The following is a 13,267-nucleotide window of genomic DNA, read 5'->3' on the forward strand; positions in this document are numbered from 1 at the left end:
AGAGGAGGAGAGGAAAAACACAAGAAACTGAAGAAGAGTGGTACTGAGAATGGTAGAGGAAGGCCTCCTGAAGCCAAGGGGGCATCAGCATTTAATAGCAGGCATTGCCTTAAAGTTGAGGTCAAGGTTGAATCTTGTCCTTCATCTATAGCAAGACTTGAAGGGTGAAGGAAAAGGTGGAAACAAATTGAGAGGTTGTCTACAAATTTGTCAATAAAAGGAATCACACTGGTGAGAAGCAGATCTGTGACATTCTAGCCCATATCTTTTTTAAAAAATGAAGAAATGAGTAAGTTTGCTGGGTTATTTACAACCAGAAGACTACAGTTTGTGGGCGACTGGTTTAAAAACTGTTGTTCCTTCAACTTTCTTCCAAGGAACTCAGTTCTGGTATACACAATCTTTCCCATTTTATTTTCATATCTGCCCCGTGAAGTTGACTGATATTATGCCAGGTATGTGGTTGAGTCAAGAATTGGATCTGCATTTTCATTTCCACAGATATATAAACCCATTTTTCCTACTTCCAACAGACCTCACTACCTCTGAGGATGCTTGCCATAGATGCAGGTGAAACGTCAGGAGAAAAATTGCCTCCAGAACATGGCCATATAGCCCGGAAAAACCTACAACAACCCAGCAAGATGTTTATTTGCAAATAACATGCAAATGACCTATCCCTTGTTTTTCTCTGAGGCTTCTTACTTTCTTGGTTGACCCTGCCTGATTAACCATATTCTTATGCAGAAAAAATGGTTTTAAAGATTTAGTGCTTGCATAAGATGACAAGCAGAGATGAGCTAGCACAGGAGTGTGAATGGCAATAGAAATGTAAAACTTGTGGGTTTGGTGATGAGGCAACAAGCTTAGTTTAAACCATTGGGGAATAACAAAGGCAAGAGAAAAGACTAAAGTCAGGTTGCGTAGATAACCATATAAATGGTGAAAGGAGCTATTGAAATGCAGTGTGATATTAGCTAGGAACCAGAAAACTGATGTTATAAATCAGGCAAGACAATCCTCATGAAACTGAGTGTTGTCTAGTGTTATAATATGTGTAGTATGTCAGAAAGCCATTGTCTCTGTTCAATCCAGTGTCAGTAGATTGCTGTTTGGGAATATATCTCGATTCACATTCAAGTATGAGCCAGTGAATATTGTGGACAATGTTATCAGGTTCTGTGATCGCATTTCCTAAGAAGATGCTTGTGGCAAGGTCTTTGCCCATTTGGCTATCTGTCCATCTCTGTTGTCTTCTGAGAGCAAGAGTGGTAACCTTGCTGCATCTCACTAGCAGGAACTCTTAAGGGCGACATAAAATGGAATATTTTAAAAAGAACAAGATTTACTTAAAAGCATCGCTGATACTTCAGATCCAGTCCTATCCCTTTCCTCCTCTCTTGAAGCATGGAGGAGCTTTTGAGTATTTAACTAATGTCTTGAAGCACGTAAGCAGTTATCTCCTAGCAGCAATTTTATGATTTTTTTTTTTGTGTTTCTGTCTGTCTCAGGATGGGGAAATTTTGGTCATTCCAGGGGACATATTCTGCCCCTAGGGCATTCCAAGGGCTGCATTGACTACCAAAATATCTCCATATACAACAACAATAACAACACACAAACAAGCTTTCATAATGTCTTGACACCACTTTTTGGTGTGATATAGAAGGTTGTCTATGTTAATAGCTATTCAAAGGCTGTATTGTGGACTTTTAGGGAAAGGCATTTCCATTTTTTGAGGAGTGGGGCAGGAAAAATGTCAATCTTTGGTGGTTAAGGGTTTCTCAATCCCTTAGGGAACTGGATGCAGAAGTAAATTTGTGCTCATCCATGGTCTGTCTATGTGACTGTTACACTACTTTTTCTCATCTCGTGCTTGGTTGCATTTAATATTAAACAAAATGGAACATATCTCTGTCTGGCTTGTAAACAGACTGTGCAATAACAGGGTTGTGTAGTGGGGGTGAGGGAAGGCATGCAAAATCTGCCAAGTCCAAGTAGCCTGTTTTTCCAGTGCCTGACTTCCTTCATGGTTATTGCACCTGCAACCCATTTCCTCCTCCTTTGACCTCCTATGCCAATGCTGTAGTGTAGATATTCTGGCACAGGACACCAACAGGATTCCAGTCTATGTGTATTCCTTGGTTTTGCTCTGGTTCCCCTTTGAAAAGGTCAATATGACTGAGACGCAGGCCCTGTCAGCTGAAGTTAAAAATAGGTTCCAGTGACTCAGCAGAGGAGCGTCGTATTTGCTTCCTCTGTTCCACAAAACAGTGGTGGATTATTATGTGTGCTCCTTAGCACAAAATCCCCAGTGGCTGTCATTATCATCTTCTATTAATCTTCCTCCATAGCTTCCTTTGCTTTTCAAGGTGACGGAGCTGCTAAAGCAATGGTAAACACTCCTCAACTATTTTGTAAGCTGGATTTATGTTTCGTTTCTTTCTCTCTTTTTTTGAGGAATCCAAAATGTGCCTGCTGGTTCCATCTGAAAAGGATGTTTGTATTGAAACCGACTGTTTGAAGGCCATTTTAAAAATTGCCACTATTTTTGTCTTGAGCATTGTGATCGGATCTCTTTGTTCATTTGTTTCTAAGTTTTAATTAACCATGCTGTGCTCCCTCATCATTTGCATACCATTAGAGTGAGGATAGAGAATATATATATATATATATATATATATCCCCACAACTACTCTCGGAGATTTGCGCCATCTGGACTTCTACTCTGTCATCAGAGCTCAGAGAAATTCCATGTTTGGATAACAGCTCCTATAATTTCCCTGCTTGTTTCCAAGTCTGGTTTATTAAAGGACCTGGGATAGATGAAACAAGAGGAGCCTGAAAATGTGGTTGTTCCAGTGTGCCTTCCCAGAATAAGGAACCCTAAGCAACATGTCCCTAATCGCACTTTACTAATGATCTAGGATTGTCTGCTCGCTCCATTTCTCTCCAAATACCCATCCTAGTTATATGTCACCTTATCATGCCCAGTATTTTAAATTTTTAATTATTACATTTGGCCCTGCCATAGGTTTTTAATGCATCGTGGTGTTACTGTTATTGTTTATTGCTTTGTTTATTAGTTATCTATTGTCTGTATTGCTGTGTCGTTTTTATTGATGTATTTGGGCTCGGCCTCTTGTAAGCCGCACCGAGTCCTCCGGGAGATGGTAGCGGGGTATAAATAAAGGAATATTATTATTATTATTATTATTATTATTATTAATATGGAAACCAGGTGTTGTCCATCATTCATCTTCCTTAAATGACAAGACATGGCCCTGCTGCTACAGGTTCCCACAGAACTAGGAGGGAGTATTGTCAAAATGGTGGCAGCACCTGTCTTCAAGAGCCCATTTGCACTTCTTACTGTGTGCATTATTCTTTGTTTCTTCTCATTGTATTACAAGACCCCAAGGTCCTTGTTTTAAACTTATACCAGACCTACATCACTCATGATCCACCAAGTGAGGTATGTTCTGTGGTTGTAGCAAGTTCAGACATTGGCAACAAGGATGATCAGAGGTATGGAGAACATATGAGGAGAGATTGAAGGCATGTTCGGTTTGATGGAGACAAGACTTTTGGAGGTGACATGCTTACCCTCTTTAATATCTCAAGGGCTACCACAAAGAGACAGATCTGTTCTTTGTTGCCCCAGAAGACAGGACCAGGTCTAATGGTTTGAAGCTACAGGAGAGTAGATTTTGACTGAACATTCTTCTTGATGGTGAGAATAGTTTGGAGATGAAACCAATTGCCTTGCAAGGTATTAGAGCCTTATTCTTGGATATCTTCAAAAAGAGGCAGGATAACAAGCTGCTGGAGATTCTGCATTGAACAGAAAGTTTAACTATATGATTCTACTAACCACCTAACCACCCCCTGCCATATGTTGCTGTAGCCCAATCTGTGTATATGTGTTTTGTGTGTGTAATTGTGTATAAATGTGTGTTTGCGTATATATGTGGTTTTGCACATGTGTTGTAATGTATTATTTATTTATTTTAGCCTTTTAAGTCTCTTCTGCAGTGTTTTTCAGTGTTTTTATGAGTGATGGTCACTTTTTGGCCTGATAGGTGTATTGCGTCCAAATTTGCTGTCAATTCGTCTAGTGCAATGGTTTTCAACCTGGGGTCCCCAGATGCTTTTGGCCTACAACTCCCAGAAATCCCAGCTAGTTTACCAGCTGATTGGATTTCTGGGAGTTGTAGGCCAAAAACATCTAGGGACCCCAGGTTGATAACCACTGGTCTGACCAAGTATATTTCTCCAGAAACTTTGACCAAAAGAGACTCTTGTGATTTGCAACTCAAACAAGACAAAGGCAGTGCACCAACCAGGTGTGGCCTTTCAGATGTTTTTCGAAACTACAACTTTCATAATCTCTCACTACTATGCTAGCTAGGGCCAATGACAAGGAAATTGAAGGGGCAAGCAGTCCATATTCTTGTTTTATAACATCACAGTAGACCACTTTTCTACCACCGCATGAATTTTGCTTTGCCAGGCATAATGTGATGTTGCCATTGAGTCAAGCTTCAGCTATAAGAGTTGTAACCTCAGTTGGTTTAAAGAAAAGAATAGCAAAAAAAAAACCAAAAAAAAAACCTTCCCTTGCAGACTTCATAGCAACAGTATCCCGTTGCTTTTGAAGTGATTGCATTTCACTGAAGAATGACACTGAATCTTGAAGAAATATGAATTGCTAGATCTGTCAGGAGAGGCCAGCTGTGCACCGCATACCTTCAAACCGTTTTGGTTCCTGCCAGACTTAGGGATATATATTATATAGCCTGTTAATGGATATAAGACACACATACACATGCATTGCCCCCTATGTAGTTGCTACAAATCTGGATTTCTCTATTTCTTAGACCAAATGTTAAAGGAGCTACTAAAATGTACAACTTAGTTTTGACATAGGATTCAGGACCTTGGGTAGCAACTTTGGTCTTCAGGCAAACACCTGAATTTAATGCTTCCCTGATGTGGAAGTCACCAGGTGATGCTGCATTTATGCACATGCAAACACATGCAGTGCAATATATGCAAAGACTAAACTGATGCTATTATTATACTAGGTGCCTGTTTTTCTAATGGTTATATAGAAGAGAGATTTACAACTGCTGTTGCTTGTTTAACAAGAAAGTCTTGCTATCGTTATTGTTTAAAATAGTAACTTTGTTTAGACTACTTTGTTTTGCAGGGTGTGTGTGTTAGAGAGATAAAAAAACCTAGTAGTTATTTTCAAGGCAATATACTATATTGTAATAAGTAAAGGTTCTTCTTTGATGAGGACCCAAGTTCAGCAAAAGAGATCCTTCTTGCAATGTATTTCCTTGAATTTCTAGGACTCCTACCTCTAATTTTTCCAGAGAGGATCAACTAGGTATACAGAACATCTGGCCAGACTAATTTTGTTGGATTGTGCTTCCCATCAATCCTAGACAGAATAATCCACGCAGAGTGATGATAGTTGTAGTCCAACCACATTTTCAAGGTCATGCTCCCCCATTTCTGGTGTCAACAATGTTGGGTTTAAACCGCGCAGCTTTATCCGAAGCCACAGTATATCTGATCCAGCTTTCTCATAGGACAGTAAAAGATCCCCAAGGTTTCAGGTAGGAGTCTTTCCCAGCCCTTCTAAACTCCCTTCTACACTGTTATATAAAATCCAGATTATCTGCTTTGAACTGGATTATATTGCAGTGTATAATCATTATCTGCTTTGATAATCTGAATTATGTGGCAGTGTAGAAGGGCCCTAAGAGATACTGGGATTGAACTGAAGCACACCCAGTACTATTGAACTACAACTTTTCCCCTAGAACACATCTGAGCAATATTCATCCCAGCTCACGCTGGTGGACTGCAGCTCCCATCATCCAGGCTACTACCCATATTGCCTGGAACAGATGGGAGGTAAAGCCCAACAACTTCTGGAGAGCTGCAGGATGTTCCATCCTACCCGAAATAGAACAATGAGATGACATTGTGATCTGACACACCACAGAGCAGCTTCCTGTGCAATATAAATCTGTTGAAATACACACACATACTGACAACTGAAACTTACTAGTACAACTGTGAACTAATTTCTGTGCCAATTTCCTATGCTTCCCTGGAGAGAAGGCTGTCAAATCTTAACTGAAAATAGGGTGGGATTTTAGTGGTGCTGATGTTTTATAGCTGTTTTTATATGTATATTCAATATATTACCAAGCTCCTGTGGATAACAAAATCCACGGATGCTGAAGTTCCATATACAGTGGTGTAGTAAAATGATATCCCTATGTAAAGTGACAAAATCAAGTTTTACTTCTTAGAACCTTTTTTTAAAATTCTATCTGTGGATGTTGGAATCCGTGGATGCAGAATCCCTACGTATGGAGAGCTAACTAATCTGAAATTACTACCACGTTTGCCCACTTCTTGTATAGACACATCAGAGAAGACCATGACAAAAATAACTAACATAGAGAAATGAAGAGGAGCAGCAGGTGGAAACTCAAGAGAATATCATTAGCTCCTGAGACAGTGTAGAGCTTAAATATGTAAATTTCATATAACCAAAACACCTTCAGAAAAGAAAATGAATATTTGATTGGAGTGTGTTAAGAAGCTTGAAGGACATCAACAGGGAAGATGAATGGAAGTCACTGTATTGTGACATCTTTCTAATATTCAGAATCCTTTGCTTGCTTACCTTAGTTTGTACACTAAAGTCTAGAGTACCAGCTGTGTAAGTATGTACTCTAAACATCGATTGTCACTTAGAAACTTGCCTGCGAGAATTCAAGTTACATGCTGAACACGCCTTTGCTGTTGAAATTGCTGAAGAAGGTATTTATGCAAGGAATCTAAGGTCATTAAGTTCAAAGCGAGGAAGATGCATAACTTTAGGGGTCACCAAAATACCTAGATTTCTTGGCAGTAGAACTTCAACACCACTGTAAACATTTCTTGACATATATTTGTAATGATTTAAATATTCACTTGATTTATTTGGTTTAATCACAGTGTGATAGACTATAGTAAACATCAAAATACCTTAAGTAATTAGGCAATCCACTGACTTAGGAGAATTACAAACTTTTGTGAAACTGGACAACTTGTTCAGCTTTTAATTTGGAAACAATTGTGGTCTTGTTCCGTAGTGTTCAGGGTCCCATGCACTGGGGTAAAGTCGGATTTGCCCAATCCCTTCATGAGCCGGAAATGAGAAAAGCACAAAGCAATTTGTCTTGTACCAAAATGAATTGTGTCAAATGTGAATGTCAGGTAATGTTTCAGCACATTCCCCAGGCACCCACAAAGTGTCTCATTTTCCCCTTTTGAGTATACAAAAAACCATGATTGCACAGGTGTTGACTTCTTTACAGCATAACCGATACTTGGTTTGTGGGTTTTCTTTTTAAATAACTTTTTTGTTTTGTTTTTGTTCAATTGCAGGGCTGCCAAAATGACTGTGCAGCTGGATGTATGGGGGCAGCCGCAAAACACGTGACCGAGTCTTTCAAGGTATGTTATTTGCAAAAACAGAAGTGCTTGAAGCTGTTCTCCACTAGACAGAGAGAAAAGGGTGTGCTTAAGTTACGGGAAAAAAAATCAATTTGTAGTGTCATGAACACTGCAAGATTGCAGGGAAAGGGTGAAGTTAAAGGGTAAAATTATGCTTTAGAAAGCTGGCTATCATTCAGCCAGAATTCTGGATCAATTACTGGAAGTTGCTTAAAGATAAATGGAAAAGTTAACCTTTCTTCTTTTTCAGGCCTAGACAGTTTATAAACCACATCTCCATATACCAGTGGTTCCCAGCCTTTTTTGACCAGAGACCACTTGAACAGGGTCCACTTTGACCCAGAACCACACTGCAACATCAGTACCAAAAGGGTTATGAATCAGTTTTTGGTCAACTTTAGATTCGGTTTGATTATTTGGGGTGCTGATTCAGAAAATTGCGTTGGATAGACCACATCAGCTCTAGTTTCTGATACAGAACATATGCCATCCAGTAGTCGCTAACTGCTTGCCCACAGAAAACCATATTTAATAATCTAGAGCTGATGTGATCTATCCAATGCAATTTTCGGAATCAGCACCCCAAATAACCCCAGGAACAGGCCTAAAAACGAAGACACCAAGGTGCCCCCGCTTCCAGGTGCCACATGGAACGGCTCCGCTCAGGGAGAGGGAGGAGGAGGAGAAGAAGCAGCAGTCAGGAGGCGTGTTGTTGTGCCTTTCCTTTCCCCTCCCGACATCTCCATTGCCCCAGCACCAGTTGCTCACCTTGCAATGGTGTAGTAATGATGAGGTCGTGGACTATATTTTAGGTCTTGAGGACCACTGGTGGTTCATGGACTACAGGTTGGGAACCACTGCTGTATACAAACCAGCATGAGCACTGTGGTCTGTGAAGGAGGCCCTGCTCTCAGTCCCACCCCCGTCTCAAGCACAGTTGGTAGGAACAAGAGAGGGGGCCTTCTCAGTGGTCGCTCCCTACCTCTGTAACTCCCTCCCTAAAGAACTAAAAATGGCCCCTTTTATCCTCTCCTTTAAAAAGATTTTTAAAAACTTACTTATGAACGTTAGCCTATGGAGAGGAGGAGGACTAGTTCATCTCCATGTATATCCTTGCTTTGATATTGGACACCTACCACAACCCATTGGATGCTGTAAACTATCTGAGCTTTCAATGCCTTTTAAATCTCATTTTAAAGAGTTTATCATATGATGTGTTATGTTATTTTTATTTGAGTTTAATTTTTGATAATTTTTCGGTTAGTTGTATCATTTTATATAGAGATTGTTTTATCCACTGTTTTGATTTCTTATTTGTTTGTATTTGGCATTGAATGTTTGCCACTTTGTTACTTTGCTGGAAGCTTCCCCGAGTCATCTCAGAGAGATAGGGCGGGTTATAAATAATTTATTATTATTATTATTATTATTATTATTATTATTATTATTATTAAAACTTGAAGGCTCTTTCAATTTGTGTTGCAAGTCTTTCAGGTGCATTTGCATGTAGAAGTAATACAATTTGATACAGCTTTTCTTCCATGACTCAATCCCGTGGAATCCTTTTTATTAACTGTGACTTGATATAGTAGTCGTCGGTTCCTATTTCCTTTGAATTTAGTTGCAGTTGTCAAAATAGGATAAAGGGAAAACAGATTTTCTCCCACCAGTATGTCATTGTGAGCTATACCTGATGCAATGCAAGGCAACGTTTCCGGGAAGTTTTTACTCAAATTTAATAGAAACCAATTAGAGTGTTGAACTATGACTCTGGAGAACAGGGTTCGAGCCCCCACTCTACCATGAAACCCACTGGATGGCCTTTTGCAAGTCATTTCAACCTTAAGGGAAGGCAGCAGCAATCCTTTGAATGAACCTTGCAAAGAAAATCCTGTGATAGGTTTGCCTTAAAAGTCACTCTAAGTTGGAAATGACTTGAAGGCACATAACAACAAAAATATGGACTTGTGAAGGGAAACAACTAGTCAAGTGAATCTTGAATAAGTAAGCAAAAACCTTCAAGAGGCCACTTAAAGGCTTCTAATAAAATGCATTCAGTTGTGACTTTTTCTTTTATCAGCATCCTCCTTTGCTTGATTTTCTTTTTGCTGGCCATACTTACAGAACTATATATATTTTTTCAGTTTGCTGAAACAGGCTTATTTTCTTTTTCCTTTTCTCCTTGCCTTTCTGCTCATGCACACTCAGTAGGGGATTCTGGCGGCGGCGGGGGGGGGGGGGGGTGTGCTGTTTACTTTGTCTGTTGTAGTCAGAAATACTTAGTGTAAAACCATGCTCTTTCCCAATTCAGCATTTGTTTATTGCAGACACACTGTTGCATCAAAAGCATTGCATAAATTAGTATAAAACCGATAAAATAGAAGGAGTGCAGATGGCTAAATATCTTTTGACCAAAAACAGGCAATATCAATGGCATTGTCTGTAGCCTCCAATATTTCTTCCTCTGTACATAAGGCAGGGCATAGTGGACAAGCATACAGATGCGGAGTTGTCTGTTCTGCTCCATAGTCACACAAGGTGTGGGATTCTTTTAGGTAGTGCCATTTTGCCAGGTTGTCTTTTGATCTGTCCGCTCCACTTCTTAGTCTGTTCAGGGACTTCCAAGTTGCCCATTCTTGGTTTGCCCCTGGAGGAAGACCCTTGTGGGGGCCATTCAGTTGGGGTTTCCTGGTTTAGCTGCCCAGAGGGATACCCTTGCTGTTGCTGGGGGGATGCCAAGAGGAGTGGTAGTTCTCATAAAGCTTTTCCTTGATTTGAGTCTGCTGGGAGGAGGCTGGTAGCCATGTAGTGGGTGGCTTTCACAGGGTTCAACCTTATTTCTCTCACATTTAGCAGCAACTTCCCATTGCACATCAGGGGAGGCAATGCCAGCTAGCTTGTAGAATTCATCAACAGGTTTAGGTTAAGACATCCTGTGATTATTCTGCATATTTCATCCAATGCTATGTTCACCTGCTTTGCATGGGCAGACCTATGCCAAACAGGGCAGGCATACTCGGCAGTTGAGTAAGACAAGGCTTCCTAATGTCAATGCTAGACAGAAGATGAGATGGAAACAGAGGGCTGTGTGTGCATAGAAAGCCTTTGTAGAAAAGGAGGTTCTCTATAAGAGGCTCTGTTAACAGAGGTATGCTTGCAATATCGAGTTAGGCTCCAGTTTTGATGTTGATTGATGATTAAGCAGTATACAGAAATCTATCTATCATCATCAACCAACAATCACCAATCGTCTCCATATCACCTGATAAATATGTGGCAATGTAGTTCTTGTACCTCCCATCACAGTAATGTTCTTTTGTACATTAGAGAAATCCATCCCTATTAATTCCTAGTTATTTCTGTTAAAGTAGTATCCTATATACTCATGTATAAGTCTAGAAGTTTTCATCAAAAAGCATCCTCAAAAACCTGGGTCATTTTATCCATGGGTCATTGTGAGTTAACCCATATTTAAAAGGGAACCATACCTGTCTCTGAGGATGGTTCCAGACAGCACTAAATTGCATGCTTTAGTCGGGGGCAAAAAATCCCGGGACCTGAAAAGATGTTCAGATACAGACCTGTTGGTCCCATGATTTCTGCCTCCATTGTCCACACTTGCTGCTTTGTCATGGGATTTTACAGCCCCCGAGATGGCTGCCACTGGACTTCTGCCAAAAAAAAATAGCCTTAAAAAAATAAGATGCAAACATGCAAAGATGTGAATCATTGTATTAGTTCCCTTCCTGCACAGCCATCTGTGCAGACAGGGTGTTGTTCCTGTGTTATACATGTCTGTCTATTCCTAATTGCTTTTATTGTGAAAAGTTCTACAATGTTGACTAGGGGGCCACAACTTTGTCCTGGCTAGAGAAAATGTGCCCTCCACACGTTTCATGAAGTTTCTGGAGCACAAACAAAGTTTTTGCCTTCTACTTAACTGTCACCTTCTTTCTAGGAACTGACCAATCAGGAACAAAAATCTAAAATGCCGGAACAAACCCACATAAAAAATCCTGTGATTTCCGAGTGCAGGGACATACAGGCATTCGAAGATGCAGATTTTCAGCTCAAAATTGAAATTCCCTGAAAATTTTGCATTTTTTGCCGTTCATCGCAATTGGTTTCATGTTTATGGGGAAATGGCATTTGGCCACCTTCCTGTTTGCTGTGGTTGCTCCTGAAATAAAGGTACTGTCTGGACAAACCCTGAGTAAACCGGTGAGAGGCAATAGTTTAGTCCATAACAGGAAAACATAAAAGAAGCACCAACGGTCTCTATTTTGTTCACTGTGATGCCACCTCTGGCCTTTTTGAATGCATGCATACGGAAATGACAGTAGTGCTGGGAGGGCATTGGTGTTTACCCTCTGTAAAACGACCCTAGACTTATATGTGGTTCATATCAAAATCCACAATTTTGGTCCTAAAAGCTGCTCTTGGCTTATACATGAGGTCAGTTTATACATGAGTATATACAGAATGTTCAAGGACTCATATCCTCAATTAACTAAAGTATAGCTGCATTCACAATTACCCAGCAAGAGACAGAATATTGGTTTAAAGTATGTCAGACTCTTTCCCCTTTGTCTTAGAAAGCAGAGAACATTTTAAATCCAGAGAGACTAAGAAGCACGGCAGTGGAAGGGACAGATGGTCCCTCGGGAACAAACCCTTAAAACACACACACACACACACAGCCAGGTCACCCTAAAGTCTTAGCACTAAGTACTGCCATGCCTTATGGCTCTGTTACTTAACTTCATATTAGATGCAGATCTGGCAACAGCCAAGCTTGGCTGGAAATATATTGCCTGCCTCGGAGAACTTGTCATTCCAAGTGATGTTACAACATAGAGATTCCTCCAAGCTCCGAATCAGTCTGGAAATGATTTCTGTTTGCTTCCCCTCTGTGCTCTCTTAAGCTGATGCCTCTAAAAATGGCTCAGCAATTAAAAAAGAATGAAACAAACCAACAAGCAGTTTCCCCATAAGAGCAGTGAAGTAATTATGAGGCTGTAGGCACACAGTCATTTTGGCTTAAAACAGCCTGAGGGAAGACAAACTGCGTAATGCAACCTGTTTACCCTGAATTTTGCAGCCCTTATTATTACTAAGTCACTTGGCAAGTACTGCGTTTGAAATCAGGGTTTAGCACATAGCCAGACCCTCACATTTGTTGGAGTTATGAACACAGGACTCCTGTGAAAAAGTAAAACTACAAATAACGAAACTGCTATTTTTTTAACCTGAGAGAACACTTCTCTAGAAATTTCTAGATCTTCCAGCAGGATGTGTGGTTGACATCCACTAGAAATTGACCATGGAATCACACCATGTAGTTGCTAGAGATTCCTAGAGAAAACGTTTTGATCAAATCAATGAATAATCAAATCCACAAAAGTAAAAATTGCAAATGTGGAGGGACGACATACCATTTTTTGGACATGACATCATTCTATGCTTGGGTAACAATGGGTTGCTTATTATGTGGACCATCTTAACTTCTTCTTGTTGGTTACCTCCAAGTCATTTAAAACTTATGGTGGCCCTAAGGGCCCATCTACACAGGTCTGAATATCTGGTAGACAATGGGATTAATGGGGTGTGTGTGTGGCTACAAAACACGCACCCATAATGCACACTTGATTATGGCATGGCATGAAAAACATGTGGTAAAAAGGTTCATATAAAATCCAGAATCAGGCCAAAAATGTCCTGCTTTGGAGTATTGTATATC

The 13,267-nt window shown here is 40.2% G+C and overlaps 1 protein-coding gene across 3 annotated transcripts in view; it reads left to right on the forward strand.

The window, feature by feature from the left end:
* The window catches only part of BCAT1 (branched chain amino acid transaminase 1), an 87,100-nt gene that overhangs the window by 31,109 nt on the left and 42,724 nt on the right, over positions 1-13,267 (forward strand). For 2 of the 3 annotated variants that reach the window (XM_060776587.2, XM_060776590.2), the window contains exon 2: positions 7,459-7,527. In XM_060776587.2, the coding sequence (XP_060632570.1) occupies positions 7,459-7,527 (69 nt within the window). Of the gene's footprint in view, positions 1-2,194; positions 2,396-7,458; positions 7,528-13,267 lie in introns of those variants that run through there. The other variant, XM_060776588.2, reaches the window with a different exon arrangement.

This window comes from Anolis sagrei, chromosome 5 (genome assembly GCF_037176765.1).
Source record: "Anolis sagrei isolate rAnoSag1 chromosome 5, rAnoSag1.mat, whole genome shotgun sequence".
Classification (NCBI taxonomy): domain Eukaryota; kingdom Metazoa; phylum Chordata; class Lepidosauria; order Squamata; family Dactyloidae; genus Anolis; species Anolis sagrei.